Source organism: Sciurus carolinensis, chromosome 6 (genome assembly GCF_902686445.1).
Source record: "Sciurus carolinensis chromosome 6, mSciCar1.2, whole genome shotgun sequence".
Classification (NCBI taxonomy): Eukaryota; Metazoa; Chordata; class Mammalia; order Rodentia; family Sciuridae; genus Sciurus; species Sciurus carolinensis.
Window position 1 is genome coordinate 14,506,889 of NC_062218.1, and position 22,124 is coordinate 14,529,012.

The 22,124-nt window shown below is 46.0% G+C and overlaps 1 protein-coding gene across 1 annotated transcript in view; it reads right to left on the reverse strand.

Annotated features, from left to right (window-relative positions):
• Nucleotides 1-2,105: 2,105 nt before the first annotated feature.
• Myo10 (myosin X) overlaps nucleotides 2,106-22,124 on the reverse strand; it is a 204,935-nt gene continuing 184,916 nt past the window's right edge. Inside the window, exons 29-41 of the mRNA XM_047555005.1 lie at nucleotides 19,854-19,947; nucleotides 19,043-19,098; nucleotides 16,887-17,029; nucleotides 15,944-16,138; nucleotides 14,859-15,016; nucleotides 12,366-12,489; nucleotides 11,370-11,667; nucleotides 10,226-10,433; nucleotides 8,477-8,613; nucleotides 7,518-7,638; nucleotides 6,638-7,090; nucleotides 4,930-5,121; nucleotides 2,106-3,541 (exon numbers count right to left, since the gene is read on the reverse strand). Of these exons, the coding sequence (XP_047410961.1) occupies nucleotides 3,440-3,541; nucleotides 4,930-5,121; nucleotides 6,638-7,090; nucleotides 7,518-7,638; nucleotides 8,477-8,613; nucleotides 10,226-10,433; nucleotides 11,370-11,667; nucleotides 12,366-12,489; nucleotides 14,859-15,016; nucleotides 15,944-16,138; nucleotides 16,887-17,029; nucleotides 19,043-19,098; nucleotides 19,854-19,947 (2,281 nt within the window). The 3' untranslated portion in view covers nucleotides 2,106-3,439. The remainder of the gene's footprint in view (nucleotides 3,542-4,929; nucleotides 5,122-6,637; nucleotides 7,091-7,517; nucleotides 7,639-8,476; nucleotides 8,614-10,225; nucleotides 10,434-11,369; nucleotides 11,668-12,365; nucleotides 12,490-14,858; nucleotides 15,017-15,943; nucleotides 16,139-16,886; nucleotides 17,030-19,042; nucleotides 19,099-19,853; nucleotides 19,948-22,124) is intronic.

The window sequence follows — 22,124 nt, forward strand, 5'->3', positions numbered from 1 at the left end:
GATTCAGTTTACTGAAACCTGGTCTAAAAGATTACATACTTTGAAAACAGAAGTGCCAAACTTAGAATCCAAGTCCAGTATTTTCCAGTATGTATATCATAATGCTTCTCTGATCAACTGTATGAAATAGCTATAAATACGTTGGTTAAATTTAGCTCTGGAGGCTGAGGCAGGAGGATTGCAAGTTCAGATCTGTCTCAAAATAAGATTAAAAAAGGGCTGGGGATGTGGTTCAGTGGTTAAGTACCTTGGGTTCAATCCCCAGTCCCACCCCAACCAAAATTAGCTTAGGTATATTTAGTTTTTTTCTCATACTGAACCAGACTTTTGGTGCGTCGGGATCTTTGTATTTTCTCTAACTTGCTTTTATACTTGTGCAAGCAACACAAATATTTCTAGAATTTATTTAAGGTCCCCAACACATGACCTAGATAATGTAGAACTTTATTATGGCATATTTTTACATCGACTTTAATGCTGTCTGAATCAAGTCTCATAACTGAAAAAAAACTGCCCTCTTAACTATTTTTAGAAAGAAATTAGGTGGCCGTTCCTTTTTCCCACAAAGCTGTCTGCTGTACTCTACACTGGTTGAAAGGAATGAGAACATCTCTAAGTATTAATGAAGAATGGCAGTTCGAATAGTGTTCTGGGGAAAAAGCAAGGTACAAAGGAGTATATGCTTTTATATTTTCTTTAAAAAAATAACAGGCCGAGGGTACATATGTGAGTACATGTTTGGGACAGTTTAAAGTATTCCTGGAAGACTGTTTAAGAAAATGGCAACAAAATTAAAAAACCTTTCTTCTTTGGAAGGAAAACTGGGCTGTGTTGGGAGGAAAAGTCAGTTTTTACCTTTAGTGTTTGAATTTTTAAAAAAATCACCTGTGTATTCTCTTCTAAAAAATTAAAAATGAGAAACGTGGAAATGCAGTGTTCAGATCTGAGCGACGCTGTCCTTCTCAGAGGCCACCCTCAAGAGAGAGGGCAGGGCACTTGCAATTACCCTGCCCACCGCGTTCCAAGTCATGGACGTCCCAATACTGATGAGCACGAACAGAACCGGGGACTCAGAATGGATCTTGGGTCAAGGAAGCCCCGGCTCCTCCCCAGGGTGCAGGTCCAATCCCAGCACTGCAGGGTGGGATCACCGGGGACCCGGTGGCATGGACCTCTCCCCCTGTATGCTGCGCTGCAGTGCCCTGTGAATCTCCAGCTACTTCCAAAGATAACATGAAAGGCACCCCAAGCTACTGAGCGTCAAGTGGAGGTGTGTTCTGACACCTTGATTGAGTGGTGCCTCCCCTCCCCTGCCATTTCCTCACTGTATTTAGAGGGTGGGGGTGCCCTTCTTGGGTGGCAGTCCCAGAGGGGATCCAGCCTGGACAGCAGTGGAAGCAGCTCACCAAAAGGACAACAGGCAGCAGGCCTCTTCACCCGCCTTCCTAGCTCCCTTGAGACCACAGGTGTCAATAGCGCCTGGCTTCAGGTGACTTCCCAGGGCACATTTGTGGCCAAATCGCTTACCTGCGTACTCTGCAGCACAGTGAGCTACAGGCAGGTCTGGATCATGGATTTCAAGGTTAGGCACATTTTGGAGACAGGCAAAAGAGACTGACATAAGCACATTTCAAATTTTAGATTTGTGTAATGGCATTTACCAGTCCTTTCACCTGAGAGCATGGTCAAGAGCAGGGAGCCAGCCCTCCACATCTACTGCTTCCGCATCCATGGGTCCAACCAACCACAGATCAAAAACTAAACTGTTCTGAGCAGAGCTGCCATCAGTATTCCCAATACAGCACATGTACAGAGCACTGACCTTATCAGTATCACATGTAATCTAGAGATGATTTACAGTATACGGACGGATGTGTGAGGCTTATGTGCAAATACTGCGTGACTTCACCTAAGGGAGCTGAGCACCTGCAGATTTTCACACATGCAGGTCCTAGAACCAGTCCCCTGCAGATACCGAGGGATGAATATACAGGAAACACAGAGCTTAGACCCTCTGAAGCCAAAAGCAATACAACCAAAAACCTAAAGAAAAATGAACCCCTCACAAAGTTATTTAGAGTCACCCTGATAAAGGCAACACATGGTGTGTTAGCTAATATCTTTTATTGTCAGACTTTCTGTGAGCCAACAAACAAGTTCACATAGTTGTTCATAAGGGATAAGGCCAATTTCTTTTCTTTTTTTTTTTTATTTTAATGGGTAGACTTCGTTGGCCCAAGTCTTTATAACTTTTCCATATAAAAATAAAGGTCCAAGTTCAGGTTATTCTTCCGGTTGTAAATGGTGATTTAATTGTAGGGGCCTGTTCTGACCACCAACGTAAACTTGGGGTAAAGCAGGCGCATTTCACCAAAGCGTCAGCTTTTAACGCAGGTGCTTCAGAGACCCCCCATGTTACCCCTTGCGGCAAGGCAGCAGCTTCCCCGATTCAACGCCGTTATGTATGTAATCTATCCAGAGCACGGGCCAACCTCCAAAGGAAAACGTTTTTTAACTTAACTCTTTTAGAAATAAAAAAAACCCTCCAAAATGACTTCTTATTGTTCTAAAGACAGCACTGGAGTTGGTAGTTGTTAAGAGTGGTTCATAAATACAGTTATTTTGTGGGTTGCAGATCTGTTTGCAATACAGCAGACACAGAGTGCAGATTTTGCTACATATAAAACAGAACTGAGTCAAAACATGATCTTTCAAAATACAGCAATGACAGGAAAAATCCAGGATACCGGTTTGTTAATAAAACCACCTTAATAAAGTAACAATTGAAGACTATAACTCTGAGCTATGAAAATATACAGACTGTTTACACCATTGCACATCCTCTTCCCTTTGTGTTTAATGCTCATGGAACAATGATTAAAGTGTTGAGTTTATGAACACACGCATGCACAGGCAAGCACAGACACTCGGAAGATGAAACGAAGCGCAACAGTTCCTAGTGTCCAGAGGGAGGCCGCCAGCAGCGCTCCAACCAAGACACCGCCCCGCCCCCGCCCCGCCCCCGCCCCGCCCGCACGCACGCAGGGCAATCGGGCTGGGGGCTAGTGCACAATCCAGACAGGCGACCCGTCTCCCGCCGGGTGCCCCCCTCAGTAGCACAGTTAAGGTCCTCGGGCTGGTTCCCAGTTAAGGCACTTCTGGCTGCTTTGGTGGCAGCATGATTCCCCCCCTTTCTTTTTTAAGGCATGTGTCATCTAAGAGTAGTAAAGCTTTGGAAATTGTGCAGACGGTTAAGGTTGACAGCTTAGTACGTGATCATTGAAGCTGACAGGGCGAAAGGATCCCTGGAGATTCCTCCCTCCAGCGAGGGGCTTCCAGAAAGCCTGGGCAGGTCGGCATCGGCCAGACTCAGGACCCCGGAGGGGCCGAAGCCCGAGGGTGGCGTGTTCAGGTACCAGCCGGGTGGGCTCTTCCGTCTTCACCTGGAGCTGCCCTGGCTGCTCACGGAGCGGGTGGAGCTGTAGCGCTTCTTCACGATCATGCTGATGTAGGCTTTCATGAGCTTGGCCACGTCCACCACCTGCCGGGAAGCAGAACCCACGCGGTCACCAATCTCCATCGGGTCAAAGGGCCCAGCCTAACACTGCCTCTGCCCGTCCTCCGAGCAGAAGCCCCAGCACTCCATACTAACACGGGGCTCCAGTCTTGAACAGTCAGCAGTTAACTGCCTCACCCTCTCCCAGCCAGGGGAAGGCGAATTCTGCTTCTCCAAAGGCCACGTGCGCCACCTGGTGGTTCATGCACACAAAACGACAATTTTTGCTTCCGTAAATTATGAAAGCTTGCAGCCAAGCAAGTCAGAGTATCATGCGGGCTGCAATGACTTTCCTCACTGAAAATTAATGTGAACTGTGGAGTTCACGATCAGTCCTGAAGTCTGAATCAATCAATTCTGGTCCACGCCTCGGAGGCAGCTAAAGAAACAGAACTGACGTCTCGGAGGCCAGCAGAGAGCTGTGTGGCAGGCTGCCCCGACAGGGGCCTGCTGCTGTTCCCTACCAGCCACCTCGTAACACTAGGAGCTCCCATTAGCTTCTTCCACTGCCACCCTCTGGCCAGCCCTCCTCACTGCTGGCTGTGTCCTGTGACATCCTACCAGGTTTCCATTTCCCAGGTCCCTCCGCCCTTCCAATCCCACCCCAGATCACGGCTGGTAAAATCACTGTGGAAATGTCGTGCCCGAGATCCCACAACAGCCCTCTGTTGTCTACTGGATGCACCCAAATCCTGCAGCCCTGCACTTGGGGCCCTCTAGTCGGGGAACCCCCAGCCCTCTTCTCTCAGTGTGCATTACTCTACCAGGCTCGCCAACCCGCTGCACGGCACCCTTGGCCTCCCCGCCTTCCAGCACCTTCGACACCCTCCTCGTCACCTCTCCATTGTGCGGCGGGAGCATTTCCATCTACCTCTTTGCTGGCCAGCAGCTCCCTTTGTGCAGAGTTCAGTAGGTTTGTATTCTGGTTACATTTTCTAAAGTTTGGAGCTGATAGCACAATATGTAGAGGTTATTTTGTGTATGACCCTGAGATTGAGAATTTACGCCCAGATGGTCACACCACGTGGCTCCCTTCTGCTCTGTGGTCACCACTGCAATCAAGTCTCACTGCTGCAATTCTTTGTCACAATTATCTAATCTTCACATTAAACGTTATGCTTCTTCATGGACATCTGTATCACTTCCTTTCTTTTCCTTTCCTCCCTAATAAAATAGAACCAAATTTCTCTATAAAAAGTAGACAGAAGAAATTTGGGCTTATCCGAGTTTGGCTTTTTGGGAACCTGCCCTTGGGGGAGGTTCATATAAAAACATGGTGAGAACTACCTAGATGGTCAGAGGTGTCGGGAAGAGGGGTGCCACTGACCCTTGCCAAGGCCATGGGTGGACGCAGTGCCCGCTCTGCCTCTTACCTCGCTGGTTTCGAAGAGCAGTTCCCGCTCGTCCACCACAATCTTGTACGTGTTTGCCAGGGGAGCCCCGAAAGAGAGGATGTGTTCGTACTGGAAGACTTCCAGTGGCCTTCCCTCTCCACGCTTGTAGACGGAGACGGCGTCCGCGCTGACGCCCAGCCAGAGCTCCTGGGGGAAGCCGCCTTCCTTGCACTGGGGGTCAAAAGAGTCAGGATAAGGGTTTAAGGGCCAGGCAGGAAACACACAGTCGAGAAGCCGCAAGACAGAGCAAGACAAGAGCTCAGCATGGAGCTGCCTGCATTCGCTGCGCAGGCTGCTGGGGGCTTGCCCCAGGAGAAGTGGCAGCTCTCCGGCTGTCCTGCCTTCTGACTGGAAAGCCCAGTGAGTCTGAGGCGGCGCGTCGACTCCTCACTTCTCGGCACAGTCCACTGTTTAGCCCTCTCAATCGGCAACGTGGAAGAGGCCTGATGAGGCGCACGCTGGCCAAGGAAGCTGAGGAAGCTCTCGGCCACCAGGCACCCTGAGCCACTCTAGGGTGCTGCCTCTAGTTCCTCCTCTAATCCCTTCTGGGATGGTTACTCTTCAACTACGAAATCCAAGGCCACGGAGGGAAATTCTCCCAGGCCCTGTGTGCCGGGCAATTTTGGCTCTTCTCCATAGAGTAGCAGCGGCCTTTTGCCTGTTTGGTGTAAGCAGATATTTCACTAACTCAGACTTTCTTACGTAGATCGGTGGAAGAACAGCAGCCTAAGTGGAAAGAATAGCCGTGCAAGCTAGTCTGAACCAGTGCACACAGGGACAGGTATAAACTGGGGACACTGAAAAGAAGAGGAAGATGGTACGAAGCACCTGATTCACACCAGGGAACAAACATAATTGAACCAGTCAATTGACCAAACCCAAAGAGAAGCAATTAAAAGATCTTAAAAACTAAAATCGACCTGTACCATTTTGAGAGAGTCTCAAGTTAAAGTCATCAGATAACATGCTGAATTGCTGTGACTGTAAGAAAACTGGAAGCTAAGCCAGACAGGAGAGGAACTATTTAGGCTTTGAAAGTCATGTGGTCTCGATCACAACAACTCTACTGTTTCTGCATGAAAGCAGCCAAGGAAAATACCTAAAGGAATGAACATGACTGTGTTCCAATAAAACTTTATTTATAAAAAAACGGGGGCTGGGGGTATAGCTCAGTTGGTAGAGTGCCTGCCTCGCATGCAGGGTTGGGTCTGCATGCCACAGTTTGCCAAAACCTCCTTTTGACCATTGGTAAGAATTCCTTTCAATCAATGGTCTACTTAAAAAAAGGAAAAAGGGAAAGAAACCACAAATTCATTATACCTCAGTGGGTGGCTGAGGCATAAACAATTTGCATATCCAAAGTTTCTAATTCAAGTACATAATTCTAAAAAATTTAAACAACTTAAATGCAGATTTCTACCAGCATTTAAAAAATGAGTGCTGTAGCTTTCATAAGAGTAGAAGTTATTCAAGAACAGATGATATCTTAATTTTGTGTTCATTCCTAATATCATAGGAACATCAACTACAAAAGGGAAAAAAATGCTTTGGGGAGGTAGCGGGTGTTAATGGTAAGGTTTAGGGGTGTTCATGAAACGGGGTGCGAGTGTTCCAGCTTGACCTCCAGCCAAGGGACCTGGCCACAAGGGGTACCCTGCCTGCCCACCGCGCAGCAGCCAGCTCTCACCTCCACGTCAAAGAGTGTGGACCCGTAGCCAGGCCACTCCTTGATCAGGGCCATGTACTTGGCCATGGCCTGCTCCTGGTTCATCCCCTGAAATTTCTTCCACTTGTCGATGATGCTGGCTCGAGCGGAGCACACCTCCTCCTTGATCCACATGTCCAGCATCTGCTCCTCTTCGGCCTTCTGCCGAACCCCGGAGCCCGTCCGGAAGCTCCGCCTCAGAGTCCCCTCCAGAAAGCTCGTCCTCCTCTTCTCCAGCCGCTCGCAGGGGGTGAAGCTTTTGGTGGACTGGCTGATGCGGGCTCTGAGTCTCTGCAGGGAGTAAACCTCTTCGAGAGGCGGGACTGCGGCGTGCGGAGTGTGATCCCCCTGCAGGTACTGGAGCCGCAAGGCAGCGAGAACCTGGAGGTTTTCTTCAGGGGCTGGATGGTGGCCATGGATTACGGCTTCGTGGGCCTGAAAGGAGGAGGCAACAGCTCTGGGGTCAGAGCAGCGCTGTTACGGGATGCCCACGAGCCTCACTCCCTTGTGACCGCTCTAGAATGTCACCTTCCCTGACAGCCTGAAGAAAATCCTACCCTAAGCCCCTTCGCCATTTTCACCTTAAATTCCTCCCTGGCACAGATACCATTTAACTTGTTCCAAGGCTTCTATTCCTCATGGTCTGTCTGTCTTCCTCAAACTAGAAGAGTTCCTGGCAGGGAAGTGAAATAAACTATGCAGAAGTTTCACTCTACAAGTGAACACTAGAGGGCTGGCCTGTCCTGCTGGGAGATCTACCGCCATGTGCAGCTTCTGAGGGCCAGAGAGGATGATTTATAAGGTGCAGTCAGGGGACTCTCCTGCTTGCCAGCAAAGGATCTATTTTAAGAGTTCCCTTTACCTGTTCAAACATAAATGCAAATTCCACACTGTCTTTTGGCACGTTGTCCGTGTCCAGGAAGCAGTAAAGTTTGAAGTAGAATTTCCAAGGCAAGTCCCCTGCTTCTGATGTGGCAGTCAGTCTAGAAAGAGAAGTCACAAGACTCAGAAAGCACAATGGGAGACAGCCCTTGGGTGGCCTGCGGGGAGCTGACTTACATAGCTCATTCTCTCTAGGACGGAGGCACTAACCATGCTCAGGTGACAGTGAAGCTGGGCTTGGTGATGGGGATGGGACTCATCACAGTTCCTTAGCAGTTTTATTTAACTAGAGGTCTCACTCTACAAACAGGAAGGCTTCAGTTATGGAACTAGCATTTTCTGAGGGTCCCAGATTAATCAGTACTGGTTAGGTCTTACACTGAATCCACAGAACAGAAAGAAAGAAAGGTCATTTCTTCATTCCCTTTACCAATCCTGAAATAAATTATAGCAACATTCATAAATATTGAATACTCTTGAATGGAGATGGTGTTTATGCTGAGGAGTAACTTTTATGCTACCACTCGGGGGACACGAAGTCAAAAACGAAATAGTGTATAAATGTAATATTGCAGGTGCATTTTACATTGGAGACATCAAAAGTGGTTTGATAGATTTTAAGTCAGTTGATGTCTACTGGCCTAATTTCAAAGCTTATGACAAGTGAAAGCCTAAGAATTGAGAAATTCTAAGACAAAGGACACAACAAGTGACTGAGAAAGAGAATGGGATGAAGTCAAGTTAATCCATCTTCGAGACTGTGGCTTCGTGTAGGAACCATGGAACAGCTGGCAGAGATGAACAGCTCCATCTGCTTCAGCACAGTAAAATAAACAACTTGAACATACAGTGACGCGCAACGTGGAAGGGCGGTCCAAACCCTCAGCCCTCGCTCTGACGTTTTTTATTTGCTCTTCCAACCCTTTATGAAGAACTTACTTTTCAAACTTTGCCAGGACATCAGCTACAATGGTTCGGCTCTCGATGGCTTTGTCCAAGTGTCCGTTGTACTCAAACAAGGCGAACATGTTCCTACTGTCCTCCATGGCGAGGCCCCGGATCAGCTTCTCCACCACCTGGAAGACACACAGGAAGCCCTCAGCTAGGAGGCTGTTGTCCCACCACATGCTTCTAGAATATGTCTTCCAGGGGACCCAGAGAGAGCTGCTAGCACATGTATGGTCACCCAGAATCTCAAAGGTGACATTTTTCTCTTTTTTTTTTTTTTGGGTACTATAGATTGACCCCAGAGGCACTTTTAGAACTAAACCACATCCCCAGTCCTTTTTAAATTTTGAGACAGGATCTTGCTAAGTTGCTTACGGCCTCGCTGAGTTGCTGAGGTTGGCCTCAAACTTGTGATCCTCCTGCCTCAGCCTCCCTGGTTGCTGGGATTATAGGCATGTGACACTGCACCTGACTTTCCCTTCTCTTAAAGTAGCCTTATCTCTTTCTTGCCAAAGTGGAACGTAAGGTACTTTACCAATCAATGGACACATTTCTTGCAAACCCATACTAGTAGGAAAAGGAATGAAACACTGAAGTCCTGTCTTTTTAGCTAATGAATTTGTGAACTCCAAAAAATAATAATGATTTCAAATGATACCTCTTCCACACAAGAAGCCTTCTGAGGTTTTACTGCACTAATCCTTTTAGCCAGTGAGTTTCATAATGCTAAGAGTAAATTTAATGAAGATAATAAGCTGGGCATTGTGGTACATCGATATAATACCAGCTTCTCAGGAGGATGAGATAGGAGGACCTCAAGTTCAAGGTAAGCCTGGGTTATTTAGTGAAGCCTTGTCTTAAAATTAAATTAAGAAAAGGGGAGTGACTGTGCATGCAGCTCAGCAGTAGAGTGCCTGCCTAGCATGCCCTGGATTCAATCCCCAGTACTGCAAGGAAAAAAAAAGTTCATCTGACCCAATGATCTCAAAATTCATGTGGCAGGGGCTGGGGAGATAGCTCAGTTGGTAGAGTGCTTGCCTTGTAAGCACAAGGCCCTGGGTTCAATCCCCAGCACCAAAAAAAAAAAAAAAAATTAATGTGGCAAAAAGAAACACCCTGGGGGGCCGGGGTTGTGGCTCAGTGGTGCAGCACTTGCTTAGCATGTGTGAGCACTGGGTTCAATTCTCAGCACCACATAAATAAAATAAAGGTATCGTATCCATCCACAACTAAAAATATTAAAAAAATAAATAAAGAAAGAAAGACCCTGGGGCTGGGGTCACAGCTCAGTGGTAGAGTACTTGCCTCACCCATGTGAGGCACTGGGTTCCATCCTCAGCACCACATCAAATAAGCAAATAAAATAAAGGTATTGTGTCCATCTATAAAAAAATACTTAAAAAAACACCCAGTTGCAGAAATAACACGATATATCCTTGTCACTGCAATGTTCCTGAATCAAGTCTGCTGCCTCTACTAGATTCCCAGCTGCTCCTCAGATTAGCAGGATTACATCTCAGATATTTTGGCCTGAGTTCAACTTTTTGTTTCCTCTCCTCTTTAGTAACTACTTGAACTCTATGTACATGTGATAGGTTGCACTTATTTCCTTGTTTACTCAGCAGCTGCATACAGTACAAGACAGTCTAATCATGCGCCCATCTAATTCAGCACGACTTGCAGACTCGGGTGTGGGTAGTTGTGCATCAAGCGGGATGAGGGGCTCCGCCGTGGCCTGACCTCGCCGGCTGTGGTGTGGGAGTTGATGGTGATCTTGCAGGAACCTCCGCCATGGCAATACACCGTGGATGTCATCTCCTGCCTGTGGATCAGAGCTTCGATCTCATCCCGGGAAGGCACAAACTCTCGGCATTTGGTTTTCTTAAGTGATTCGTAGATGAAGAGAGCGTATTTTTCCATCTCAGTTCCTGGAAACTGTTCCCGTATCCTAGGAGACAAATGTGAACTGTTAACTGTAGATGGAGGCTGGCCGGCCCGGGGAATCTAGGCTGTGGGAAGGTCCAAGGGCTCGAAATGGTGAAGCGGGCAGTAGCTTTCTGCTGGGTGCCCAGTTCATCCTGTGCAAACTCAGCCTAAAGACCAAAAAAATAAAGCGCTGGGGGCACCCCCACCGCCAAGCACCTTGCCAGTGCCATTAACATCTGACAGACTCATGCTGCTGCTGCTTTTTTTTTTGTACTGGGGTTGAACGCAGGGGCACTTAACCACTGAACCACATTCCCAGCCCTTTTTAAAATTTTTTATTTCAAGACATGGTCCCACCAAGTAGCCGAGGCTGGTTTTGAACTTGTGATCCTCCTGCCTCAGTCTCCTGAGTTGCTGGGATTACAGGCGTGCACCACTATGGCTGGCTCATGCTTCTGAATGTCTTCAGAAAGCTGTTTCCCCAGTTAACCAACTCAGTAGTTTTTAGCTCTTGTCACAGATACACATAGAATTAAGTGAGGTAATAGATGCGTTTATCTTCTATACAATAACCATTTTACTATTTAATGTATCCAATTAAACTATTTTGTAAACCTCACACAATTACCAATAAATAAAACACAACTCTCCAACATCTTTAAAAAATTTAAATCAGATTGTTTCTACCTGTTTGGCCTGAAATAAATATCCAAGTTGGTTTTTCTGTTTATGTAAGAGTAGTGGTAATCAAATGTACCCAACATCCTAGGATACTATGCCCAATGTGACCTGGTCCCTGACATGGCCTTGCATGACCTGAAGAAAGAAAGGACACGTGTGTCCTGAGAGCTTGCTGGAGCAGACCAAGAGGCCCCTGCCTACAAGGGGCTCTCTATCAGAATTGGGGGACCCCCCCCAGTGAATCAGGTCTGGCTCACCTCGTAGCCAGGGGCTTTACCTTTTCAGGTGGAACTTGAGATACTTGAGGATCCCTCGGCTGGGCAGGAAGGTACAGCTCAGGCATGTCAGGATCTGCCAGCTGTACAGGTTGCCCACGCTGCCAGGATGGGGCACTTTGTTGGTCTGCTTGATGAGCTGGCAGTACAGCTCGTCCCGCAGAGGTCGGAGGTCATGCCCCGTCTGCAGGATGCCCTGGATTATTGGGATAGGATCAGACATGGATTCCAGCTGCTGAAGGGAGTTGAATATCTTAATGGCTTCATCCTGGAGGGTTGTGTAGCCTTTGTCTTTGAGCACTAGGAAAAGCAAACAAAGGGAGGTCTCAAAGGAGCATAAGGAGATGAGAGGAAGGAATGAATGGAGACAGCCACGTCCTGATGCAGTGTCCACCCTGTGCCCCACACATGAGAATCAGCTGAACAAAGCAGCAAAGCAGGTGGGGAAGTTACACTGTTGTTATATGATTACTTTTTACTATGTGAAATGCTTTCTTAAAAAGCAGTTTATGGCTGAACAGGTTCTGTGCTTGGAATGCAAAACTGTTTAAGATCTGTTTATCTGGTATGGATGCACCTCCAGCTAATGGATGGGGTTACAATCTGAAAAGTCTATCATAACTTAAAAATATCCTAAGTCAAAACTGGATTAATGCACCGGGCTACAAAACATCTTGCTTAAAATGTGTTCTGAACACATGTGCGTGAGCCCACATTTTAGTAAATTCATCTAATGCAGGCCTATTTCATCATTTCATAATGAAGAGTTGAATAGCTCATGTAAATTACTGAGCATTCATGTGGAGTGCTAGCATTTTGAGTCCCTTCAAACCTTTTCACGACTCTAATAGCCTTTGCATCTCTAAAACCAAACTCCGAGATTCCCACTCATGATGACTAAGCATCTTTGAGTTAAACCAATGTAAGATGTTGAGCTCAGAGTTATTATGGAAAATGAAATCACAGCCCCTGAGTGTCAAATGGGATTCTGGACTTACAGTTGAGATTGATGTCCCCATAGGGGAGGGGCAAGAGAGGAGAGTGCAGGGGGTGGTGGGTGTATCGCAGGATGGGGTTCCGCTTGTAAATCTGCTCCACCACGTCTGAATTCAGGCAGTTCTCCTTGAAAACAAATTAGTCATTACAAAGAAAGCAAAAATATATACCTAATTGGGGGCTGGGGAGATAGCTCAGTCGGTAGAGTGCTTGCCTTGCCAGCACAAGACCCTGGGTTCGATCCCCAGCACCCAAAAAAGAAAAATATATATATACCTAATTGAACAAAATTGATGATAATTTTCCATACATAGAAAAACTGTGCCTAAAAACTCAAATATCCACAACAAGCTTAATTGGGCAATGCTGGTGGGAAGCTAGAGATGATCATTTGAAACAAAGAGAGAACCACAAAGTGGTTTAAAGAAAAAACACACAAAGGTACCTCCTTGCATAGTTCACTCTGTTTCATGTGTATATATTATTCCCCTTATTAAAACTGCCCCTTTAGCCAGGTGCAGTGGTGCATGCCTGTAATCCCAGCAGCTCGGGAGGCTGAGGCAGGAGGATGGCAAGTTCAAAGCCAGCCTCAGCAACTTAGCAAGGCACTAAGCAACTCAGACTCTGACTCTAAATAAAACACAAAAAAAGCGTGGGGATGTAGCCTAGTGGTTGAATGTCCCTGAGTTCAATCTCTGGTACCCCCTCCATCCCCAAAACAAAAACTGTTCCCTTGGAGATTATACATACTTAAGAAAATTAATTTAAACTTCTCTTCCTAATGATCTGGCCATCAATCATGTGGATCTCCCTATATAATTCATTTTTAAATTCCCCTTGTTAGTTCCTTTTCCCTCCAGCACTGGGGATGGAAGCCAGGGCCTCAGGGTCTCACCACATGCTAGTTTTTTTTTTTTGGTACCAGGGATTGAACCCAGGGGTGCTTAACCACTGAGCCACATCCCCGGACCTTTATATTTTTCTGTTTTGAAACAGGGCCTCGCTCCTCCTGCTTCAGGTTCCCAAGCTGCAGGGATTACAGGTGTGCGCCACCGCGCCCAACTCTTCACTAGTTCTTAACTGTTCTTCTGAATTCTCTCTATACCTGAAAACTACACATGTTCACGTGTTCTTGGGGAAATTCTTCCTTTATATGCCTGCCCTGAAAATTAAGAGATCTTCCCACAGAATTAGATCATATATTGATGCTCCTAAAATGTTAATCTGGAATATGAAAAAGCTAAGTTACTTTTAGAGCTTTAAATAAACAAAAGCTGGAGGAGAGGCGATGAATCATTCTTTCGTGGTAATTTCATTTCCACGATGAAACTTCTTCAAATAACGCCCAGTTTGAAGGCCAGAAGAAAAAAATTTTAATTACTTTAAAAATTTTCTATGGACTTAATTAGGATAACTTGTCTCATTTCTTATGCAGCATTAATTCATATCTGGAAAATTCTATTTATTCTTTGAACGTCTGAATTCGTAATTAGAGAATATAAAAATAGATACAATACAGCTTTGAAGAGACAGTGTAGCTGAAATGCAATTTCTTCTTTACTGTCTTTTCAAAAGAAACCTTCAAGAAATTATTTTTTTTTTAAAAGCTCAAAATGAAATAATTTATATCCAACATCCCGGGTTTCACGGAAATCTCTGGAATGTTAGAGAATAACTTGTTAGAATTTGGACCCAAATGCTTACAAACATCACTTTGGAGCGAGGAGGCCAACGTCAGTCACCTCTCAGCCCCTTTCCCTCCACAAAGGCACCTTCGCCTCCTGGCTCCACTGACTACACTGTCTTTGATGTACATTAGTAAAGCACCTCCTCACTACCATTCTCACGTCTTCGTTCCGCGTCAGAGACGGACAGCTCTGTGAACAAGGCAACCAGGAACACCCTTGTCAACATTCCACTCCTGGGAAATGGGTGCAATACTCTTGCCCATGGATAATCATTTATTGCTTCAACTGACACACATTTGCTGAGTCACTAAACTTATAAACAAGAAATTACAATTTAACATTATCAATGTTAATCCAGAGACTTGGAGCTTCTGGGCACAAGGAGGTGCCTGTCAGGGATGCCAAGAGTGCTAAACCAATCTGGGCTGTTCATGAACCTGCGCCTATGGTCTAGAAACTGCACGGTCAGAGCAGAACTGTGGTCTTACTCCTAGAAGGTCCCCGACTGGAGCTGAGGACCTGAGACTGAGCCCTGAGACTGGTCAGGACTCAGATCGTGCACATCACTGTGACCAGGAGGCCCTACAGTCCATCTGTCCTTCTGCCTATCTGTAGGCTTTTGTCAGCAGCAGCGTCTAGCACCTTCCTATAGGCAAAATGATTTTAGTGTAATATTTCTCTTAAAACCTCACATTTAGATTCCTAACTTCAGATTAACCACGCCCTCATTTTGACTGCCCTGGCCCACTCTGTGGTCTGGATGGCCCAGGGCACAATCTGTGCGCTACTCTGAGCTACTCCCTTTACCTTGATATCCTGGATCAGCTGCTGGGTTGGGGTGTCAATCGGAGCCTTGGCGTCTGTCACATTTTGAATGGCACTGGACCATCTGGTGGCCTCGTTCAGCAGCTTGGTGTAGAGCCGGTAACAGTGCTTGCGCCCATACACAGTGACATTCCAGTAGCCTGCAAGGGCAGCAGAGCGCACACGTTGATGCCAACTCTGAGACCGAGGCGAGGTTCTCGCACCAGAGCTCCGGAATTTAGTGCCATCAGAAACCTATGTTGTTCCCGACTGGGGGCCCCTTTAAATTAATTAGTGATTTAATTCAATAATGACTAATAAATCCTACATGTGCTCAGTATCCAAGAACCTTAAGAAAAATGTGTCTCTTGCACTATGGAGGGAAAGGTATTAAAACAAGAAACCCAGAATTTCAGACGTAAGCTGTATGTTCCCTCTCACAGAGAGGGTGTAGCCAGTGTTCATTTCTAGGCTCCGGAGTGAGCCAAGAGCCATCCTTGGATTTTGACTCTCCACCCCTCTGTGCCCGCTTCTCCTGCTGTGAGGACAAGGAGCTAAGGGGTGGGTATGGCACAGAGACCACCTGACCCACCCAGACCTGAGGCGACCGTGTTTAAAAAGCACAAAATCACAACTAGAAACAAAAGCCTAAGAGAGCAATCTTCCAGAACACTTTAGTAACACTCTTAGGAGAAAAACAAAACAAAGCAACCCTGTATGCTCGCACCAGAAGTCAGGCCTTCCCTGGCGTAGGCTGCACACCCCTTAGGGCTCAGGGAAGAAAAGGAGAAAACACCAGTGCTAACAGAGCTCTGTCGTGTGCTCCGTCTGTTTATGCTTTCTTGTCCCCATCAGTCTTTCTACACCTCTGTGAATCAAAACCCGTTTACTCTGGCTTAAATGTGAGGAGCTCAAACAGCTAAGCACAGCCAGCCTCCGAGATAACTCAAGAGCAACATTCCTCTTTCGGGGTATGAAAGTACACATGGTACCTAGGAATCTCACTCCTCTGCCTGGGGCAAGCCCAGGCCTTGAGATTCGATGTCCGAGTCGCAGGACAGCCTGTCTCCAGCCCACAGCCTGGTTACCTGTCTCCTTGAATATCTTCTCATCTGGAGGCACAACGGAGCAGAGGCTGTTGAGGACCAGGGTCCCCAACTTCAGGGCGTTCTTCTCTGAGCTCTTGTAGTAATCCAGGGAGTTGTGGGTCAGCACAAACCACCGCTTCTTCAGCTTCAGTGAAGACGTCTTAGGACTGTTCTTTACTTCTTTGTGTAACCACCCTGGAGAGGAAGATTCAAATGTGAATTAAAACTATGAAGAGGGGTTGGGGCTGCGGCTCAGCGGTAGAGCACCCACCTAGCATGCATGAGGCCCTGGGTTCAGTCCTCAGCACCACCTAAAAATAACACATTGTGTCACCTACGACTAAAAAATACATATATTTAAAAATGACAACAACAACAAAACTATGAAGAATTAAAAGAATTAAAAACTACGGGCCATAGAGCAGTTAAGTAGTAGAACACTTAACAGCACACACAAGGTCCGGGGATCCATCCCTAACACTGAAAAATGAAAACAGAAAGTTGTGAAGAATTGGGTGTGGTGGCCCATGCCTGTAATCCCAGAGGCTCAGGAGGCTGAGGCAGGAGGATTGTGAGCTCAAAGCCAGCCTAGTAACTTAGTGAGGCCCTAAGCAACTCAACAAGACCCTGTCTCTAAATAAAATGTAAAAAAGGGTTGGGGATCTGATTCCATGGTTAAGCAACCTTGCTTTCAATCCCCAGTAGAAAAAAATAAATAAATTAATTAAGTTTATGAAGAGAAACCCCAATCCCGAGCAGACATTTGCCTAACACAAATGGGTTGCATTTCTACCTGCAAGGAAATGGCCATGGTTTTTGCTTATTTATTTTTAAAAACTTCAAGAATCAAAGTGACTCAGAAAAGTTGCTTCCTGTGGAAATGATGCACATATTTACACAAAGAAAAACAGAAACCCAGAAAAGAAGCCTGGAGGGCAGTCACCTCTCACTATGAATTCCTGGCCCTCCACTCTGGTGTCCCCCTTGGACCTCTGCAGCAGCGTGATCCAGTGGTGCATCTCCTCCGGCGTGTCCGCGTTGCAATGCAGCACCCGGTTGGCCGTGATGATCACAAACGAATTGGGTCTGAGTGACAGGGCAAGAAGGAAGCACAGCCTGTTAGCGCTAGTGTCAGCATCACCTCCGTGCGCACCGGACCTAAATGCCTTTTTCCTGGCTTATGGGTCACAGGGAGACACACTGTTGGGCTATTTGTACTTTATGTGAAGGCAAACTTTGCTCATTTCTGCAGGATTTATTTTATGCATCATTAACCTTTAAACTTGGAGCAACACATTCATTCCAAAGGTCCTAGGAGGGAAACATTTCTTCATGCAAAACTTTCCAGATGAAACTCAGTTCCGGAAAGGCTAAATAAGGTGACTATGGGGGAAAATTTTTTTTTGATGTTTCTCCAAAGTCAATTTCTTTTTGCCTCTGGATATTGCCTTGGATAGTGTTTCTGCGGGTCAGGAATGAGCATTAGACACCAGTAATAGAAGAGGATCAGTAAATACGTGTAAGTGGAACATCTTATGCACTTGGTTATGCTTGGTACAAAAAGCCACCTGGGTCCACATTTCCAAAGCAATCCAACGAGGGCACATCCCTCCCTGGGGATAAAGTGATAATGGAAATTTACTTTCTCCCTCAGCTCTTTCTCTCTGACAAAGCACTGAACTGCTCATGAGTCCATGCTCCCACTTAATTCCTATACCGAACTGCCTGAGTTAGTTAATCTGACTCTTCCTCTCAAGTGTTCAAGGGCTCCCTGTAGCAGTGAAGTGCTACCACAGTTCAAGAAACAGAAGATTAATTGGACTGCAGTAGGCAGGGAATTCTATGCAAAAAGATTGGACTTAAGGTCCCCTTAAAAATAAAAGTTCTTTCTCTCAAGAAGGGAAAAGGTTGGGCAGCGGAAGACAAAATCTGAACAAGATGCTGAGTTTACAGCCTGGACCATCATGAACTGAGTAAGGGGATGTGGGAGAAGAGAAGGTAGATTAGGTCAGGGACGGACCTAAGCATTACACTGAGAGCCGGGACTGTCAGCGCACTCCTGTTAAATGTTCCTAATGAATCTTCATGAGAAGGTGCAGGTTTGCCGCTGAAATCAAAGAATCTGTAGTCTGGAGGAGCTGTGTTGATGGTAGGGTGCTGGAGGACCTCCTGCTCAAATCCCGCCTCGTAGACGCTATTTTTGTCGTCAATTTTAATACGCTCATCTTCACATTCTGGCTATCTTACCAAAAGCATTAGTCAGTTTTGCTTCTGACTCTGTCCTAGAGTAACTTTTACTGCAGACCAAGAACAGAATTTACAAGCAGCAAAAAGCAGACAATAAACAGAGCTCACTATGTACAAAGACTCTGAAGATGATTTGCCTTAAGAAAGCAAAACCCATAGCGGGATGTGGTGGCACTTGTCTGTAATCCCAGTGACTTGGGAGGCCTAAGCAGGAGAATCACAAGTTTGAGGCCAGCCTCAGCGCCTTAGCAAGGCCCTTCCTCAAAATTAAAAAAAAAAAAAAAAGAAAGAAAAAGAAAAAAGATGGGGTTGTCGCTCAGTGGTAGGGCACCTTGGAGTTCAAACCCTAGTACCAAAACAGACACCCCATACATGTTATTTTAAGGGGACAGAGAAAATAGAAATGTCAAGAAAAGGAAATACTTGTGATTTGATTTATTAATGTCTATATTTACACTGACATCAAAATTTTTTTTCTCAAATTTATTACCAAGTACAGATAGAAGTATACCCTCCTTATGAGGAAATACCATTTTCTTAATAAGTGATTTTTCCCCACAAGAATCCAAAGTTTGCCCCTCCAATCAAACAAAGAATATTGCCCTTACGCTGCTGTTGTTTTAAAGTAACTGTGCAAATTAGGTCTCCGCTGCTTCCGTCAGCACTCCAAAGACAGCCAGAGAGGAGGTGATGTAATAAAACTGGATACCAGGAAGGAAAACTTTGGATTGTGGGAGTTGCCAAGGTGGGAACACACGGTTCCGTGGTGTCACAGTGCAGTGAAGGGGAAGGGAAAGGGGGCCAGGCACAGGATCTGTGGGCACTTGCAAGTGCTCGGTCACCTGAGCTTACCTGTCGGGGCTGTCGGAGGCGCACACAGAATCAATCAGTCCCACATCCAAGGTGCCCTGGGAAGGAGCAAGGAGCAGCCAAAGTGAGAGAACCGTCAGGGTGGGGCACACCGAAGAGCAACACCCCTAGACGCTGACACCCTCAACCAGCAAACCAGAGACCCCTTCTTTTTCAGTTATCTGCAAAATAACCATTAACCAGAAGTCCCTTTGGCTCAGTGAGTATGGACAAACTTGAGACAGGCAGATTCGACAGGCCTTTCCTTAAAGTTCTGTGATTAGTCATTGACTCATGTTCTCAAAACACCTTCTGTGAAGAACATGCGTGAATTTCTCTCCGTAGTATAAATGTTCTGATTTTTGCTGTATTTCACTACACTTTAACCACACTCTGCTAAGAGATTTTATTCGATTTCAAGTTTTTCTTCTGAGGAAATAAAATTTATTTATAAACTAGTATTCTATAACTTTGTTTCTGGGATAAAGACAGAAAGAATACAATTTAGAATTTGCCTAGTCCTTTGAAGAAAAAGTCTCACATGCTTCCAAGATGTCAGAAAAATTGTAGTTTATTTCTTCATCCTTTGAAGGTTTGGGGTAGGAGAATTAGAATAGACCACATTTCCAACCTTCTATAACTTATTGTTTTATTTCTGTGCATAATTTTTAGCCCAAATGGGTCTGCTTTTCTCTTCAGTTACTACACTTTCACGTCAGAAGGTTCTCCAGAGGTTCCCAGGCCTGCCCTTGTGCGTCCCGACTGCCCTCCCCTCGCCCCGCAGGACACCCCGCCAGCCCCAGCGCTCACGCACCACGGCATTTTGTGGGTTCGCCTGCTCGTCGTGCATCTCCCGGATCTCCTGGTCCGTGGACGCGTGGACCTGACTCAGCACGCTGAACCACTGGCTGTGGAAAGAGGGCAGCTGTCAGGGTTGGCCCGGCCAAGCAATGGCGCCTGTCCCCAGGTTCTCTGGGCAAATGACATCTCCTCCGAGCACTGTGGCTTCTCCTTAGGCAAATGCAGGATTCACTCTACCAAGTGGGAAGTTCAAAAACCAGCCAAAGCACCTTGAGGCATCATGTGTTCCGATGTCAATGGAAGACCCCTCCTGCACGTCCCCATAGAGAGCTGATGATGGTGAGTTCCTTGAGAAACTGGCTGTAAATAACGAAGTCCACACTTCTACCCAAAATACTTACATCCAGGACATCTACTGAATCTTAGGCATACCCTAGGGGACACTCAGACTCCTTCCCGGTCTTGAAAGTGAATCACGAGGCAAGAAGGTCAATACTACAACAGAACCCATCTGAGCAGCACAGCACTGCGTGTGTGCTCACTACTCCTGACAGGCCTTCTACTTAAGTGAACACAACCACTGGAGAGGGGCGAGAAGAGACGATCGCTTAAAGCAGAAAGAGGAAGTCACTTCCACCAGAGAACTCTCCTGTCTGCGTTTCAAAGGAGATTTCTCACTTCCAGCCTCACCATAACCCGAAAATAAGGGAAAACATAGGTCAACTCTGGAAAAAGCAGGATATGCCTGAGGAAAATGACCATGAACGGCCATTCATTCATCCAAGAGTAAGTGACTACGGCATGTGAGGGGTTCCAAGTAAGAGAGAGAAGCTCCGGCACTCTCCTCCTGCCGGGGCCTGCAGGCATGTTATACATGTGCCCCTACTAAACAACACAGAAGGGTTAAGTACCTGATAGGTAACGGAATAGTTACGCAAAAAAATAACACCCATAAATTATTTATATTCTGTGATTCATGGCGAAGAAAATGTGTACAAGATCTTGAAAACATTCAATCTGAACATCTTAAGGAGCCCAAGGCAAGTATCCTAAGATGGACTTGCCCCGTCAAATGCTGGTGAGCCAGAAGGAAACCCTGCACTCACTGCTGAGCTCAAAAACCCCCCAAATCAAAACATATAAACTCAGATGTATGCCATACAGAATCACACACACACACACACACACACAGAGAAGAAGAAGAGAGTGCAGTGTGTACAGATGCTCTTAAACTTATATAATTTCTTCAAGTTCTAACTTGGAGTCTGAAAAAGAATTTTTAAAAATGTGTTCCACTGGTCGGGGGAAAAAGTCCTTGGCTAAAATATCCCAGATGTTAAATTTAGCAGGTTCATTAAGGCACAAAACAGACAGGACAGCTGCCACATACTGGGTCTATAATTCAGCTGAAAAGCTGTGGGCACTCCCTCCACCGCAGAAAACCACATGAGGTCTCTAGGAGTCCCAGACGGAATGATGGTGCTGTAATTTCAGGTTTGCTTGCTTTTCCAGTTTGTGTTATAATTTATGAGTCAAACCAGGGTTTCAGTTTGTTCCCATGGGAAGAATTACTTTCTGGTGTCTTTACCCTTAATGTTGCTATCGAGAGGTTATATCGACTTGAAAACATTCAAAGGACGAAGGGTAGTGAGAGGTCCTGGGAACTCGGAGGGTTCTAGTGACTTCTGGGCCGAGAACTGAAGAATATACATAGGTCACTGGATGTTACTCTCATAATTTGGAACCTAGAGCTGCCCAAAGCAGATGACAGTCACTTCCAACATAACCCTACAAAGCAGCAGGAATGGATGGGACAGAGTCTCTGTCCATCAAGTCCCATCTACTACGTGACTTTGTGATGTCTCACTGAAAAGCAAAAATAATTTCTCCTGAACTTTTTGCTCCATGTCTTCGGCACTCCAACATGGAAACCAGAGGTCCAGAAACATTAGGCAACTTGCCCTGGCCAGTGAGGGACAGCCTTTTCTCTCATCTCAATAAAAAATGAAACCCCTTAAGAAAAAAATGTAGGAATCTTAATGCTTCCATTCAATAGAACAAAACTTGCATTACATCACATTAGACTATCCTTTTCCCATACCTTCATCTCTCTCTCTGCAAAGTACAAATAGTGGTAATAATACCCCACAGGACTGTGGTGAGTTCATACACATGAAATATTAGAATACTGCCTCCAACAGAGTCAGTTTTCCATAACGTAGTATCTTGTCTCCCAAACGCTTCAACAAAGAGACTTTTAAAAGCCTCCAGTGGCCACAGCACT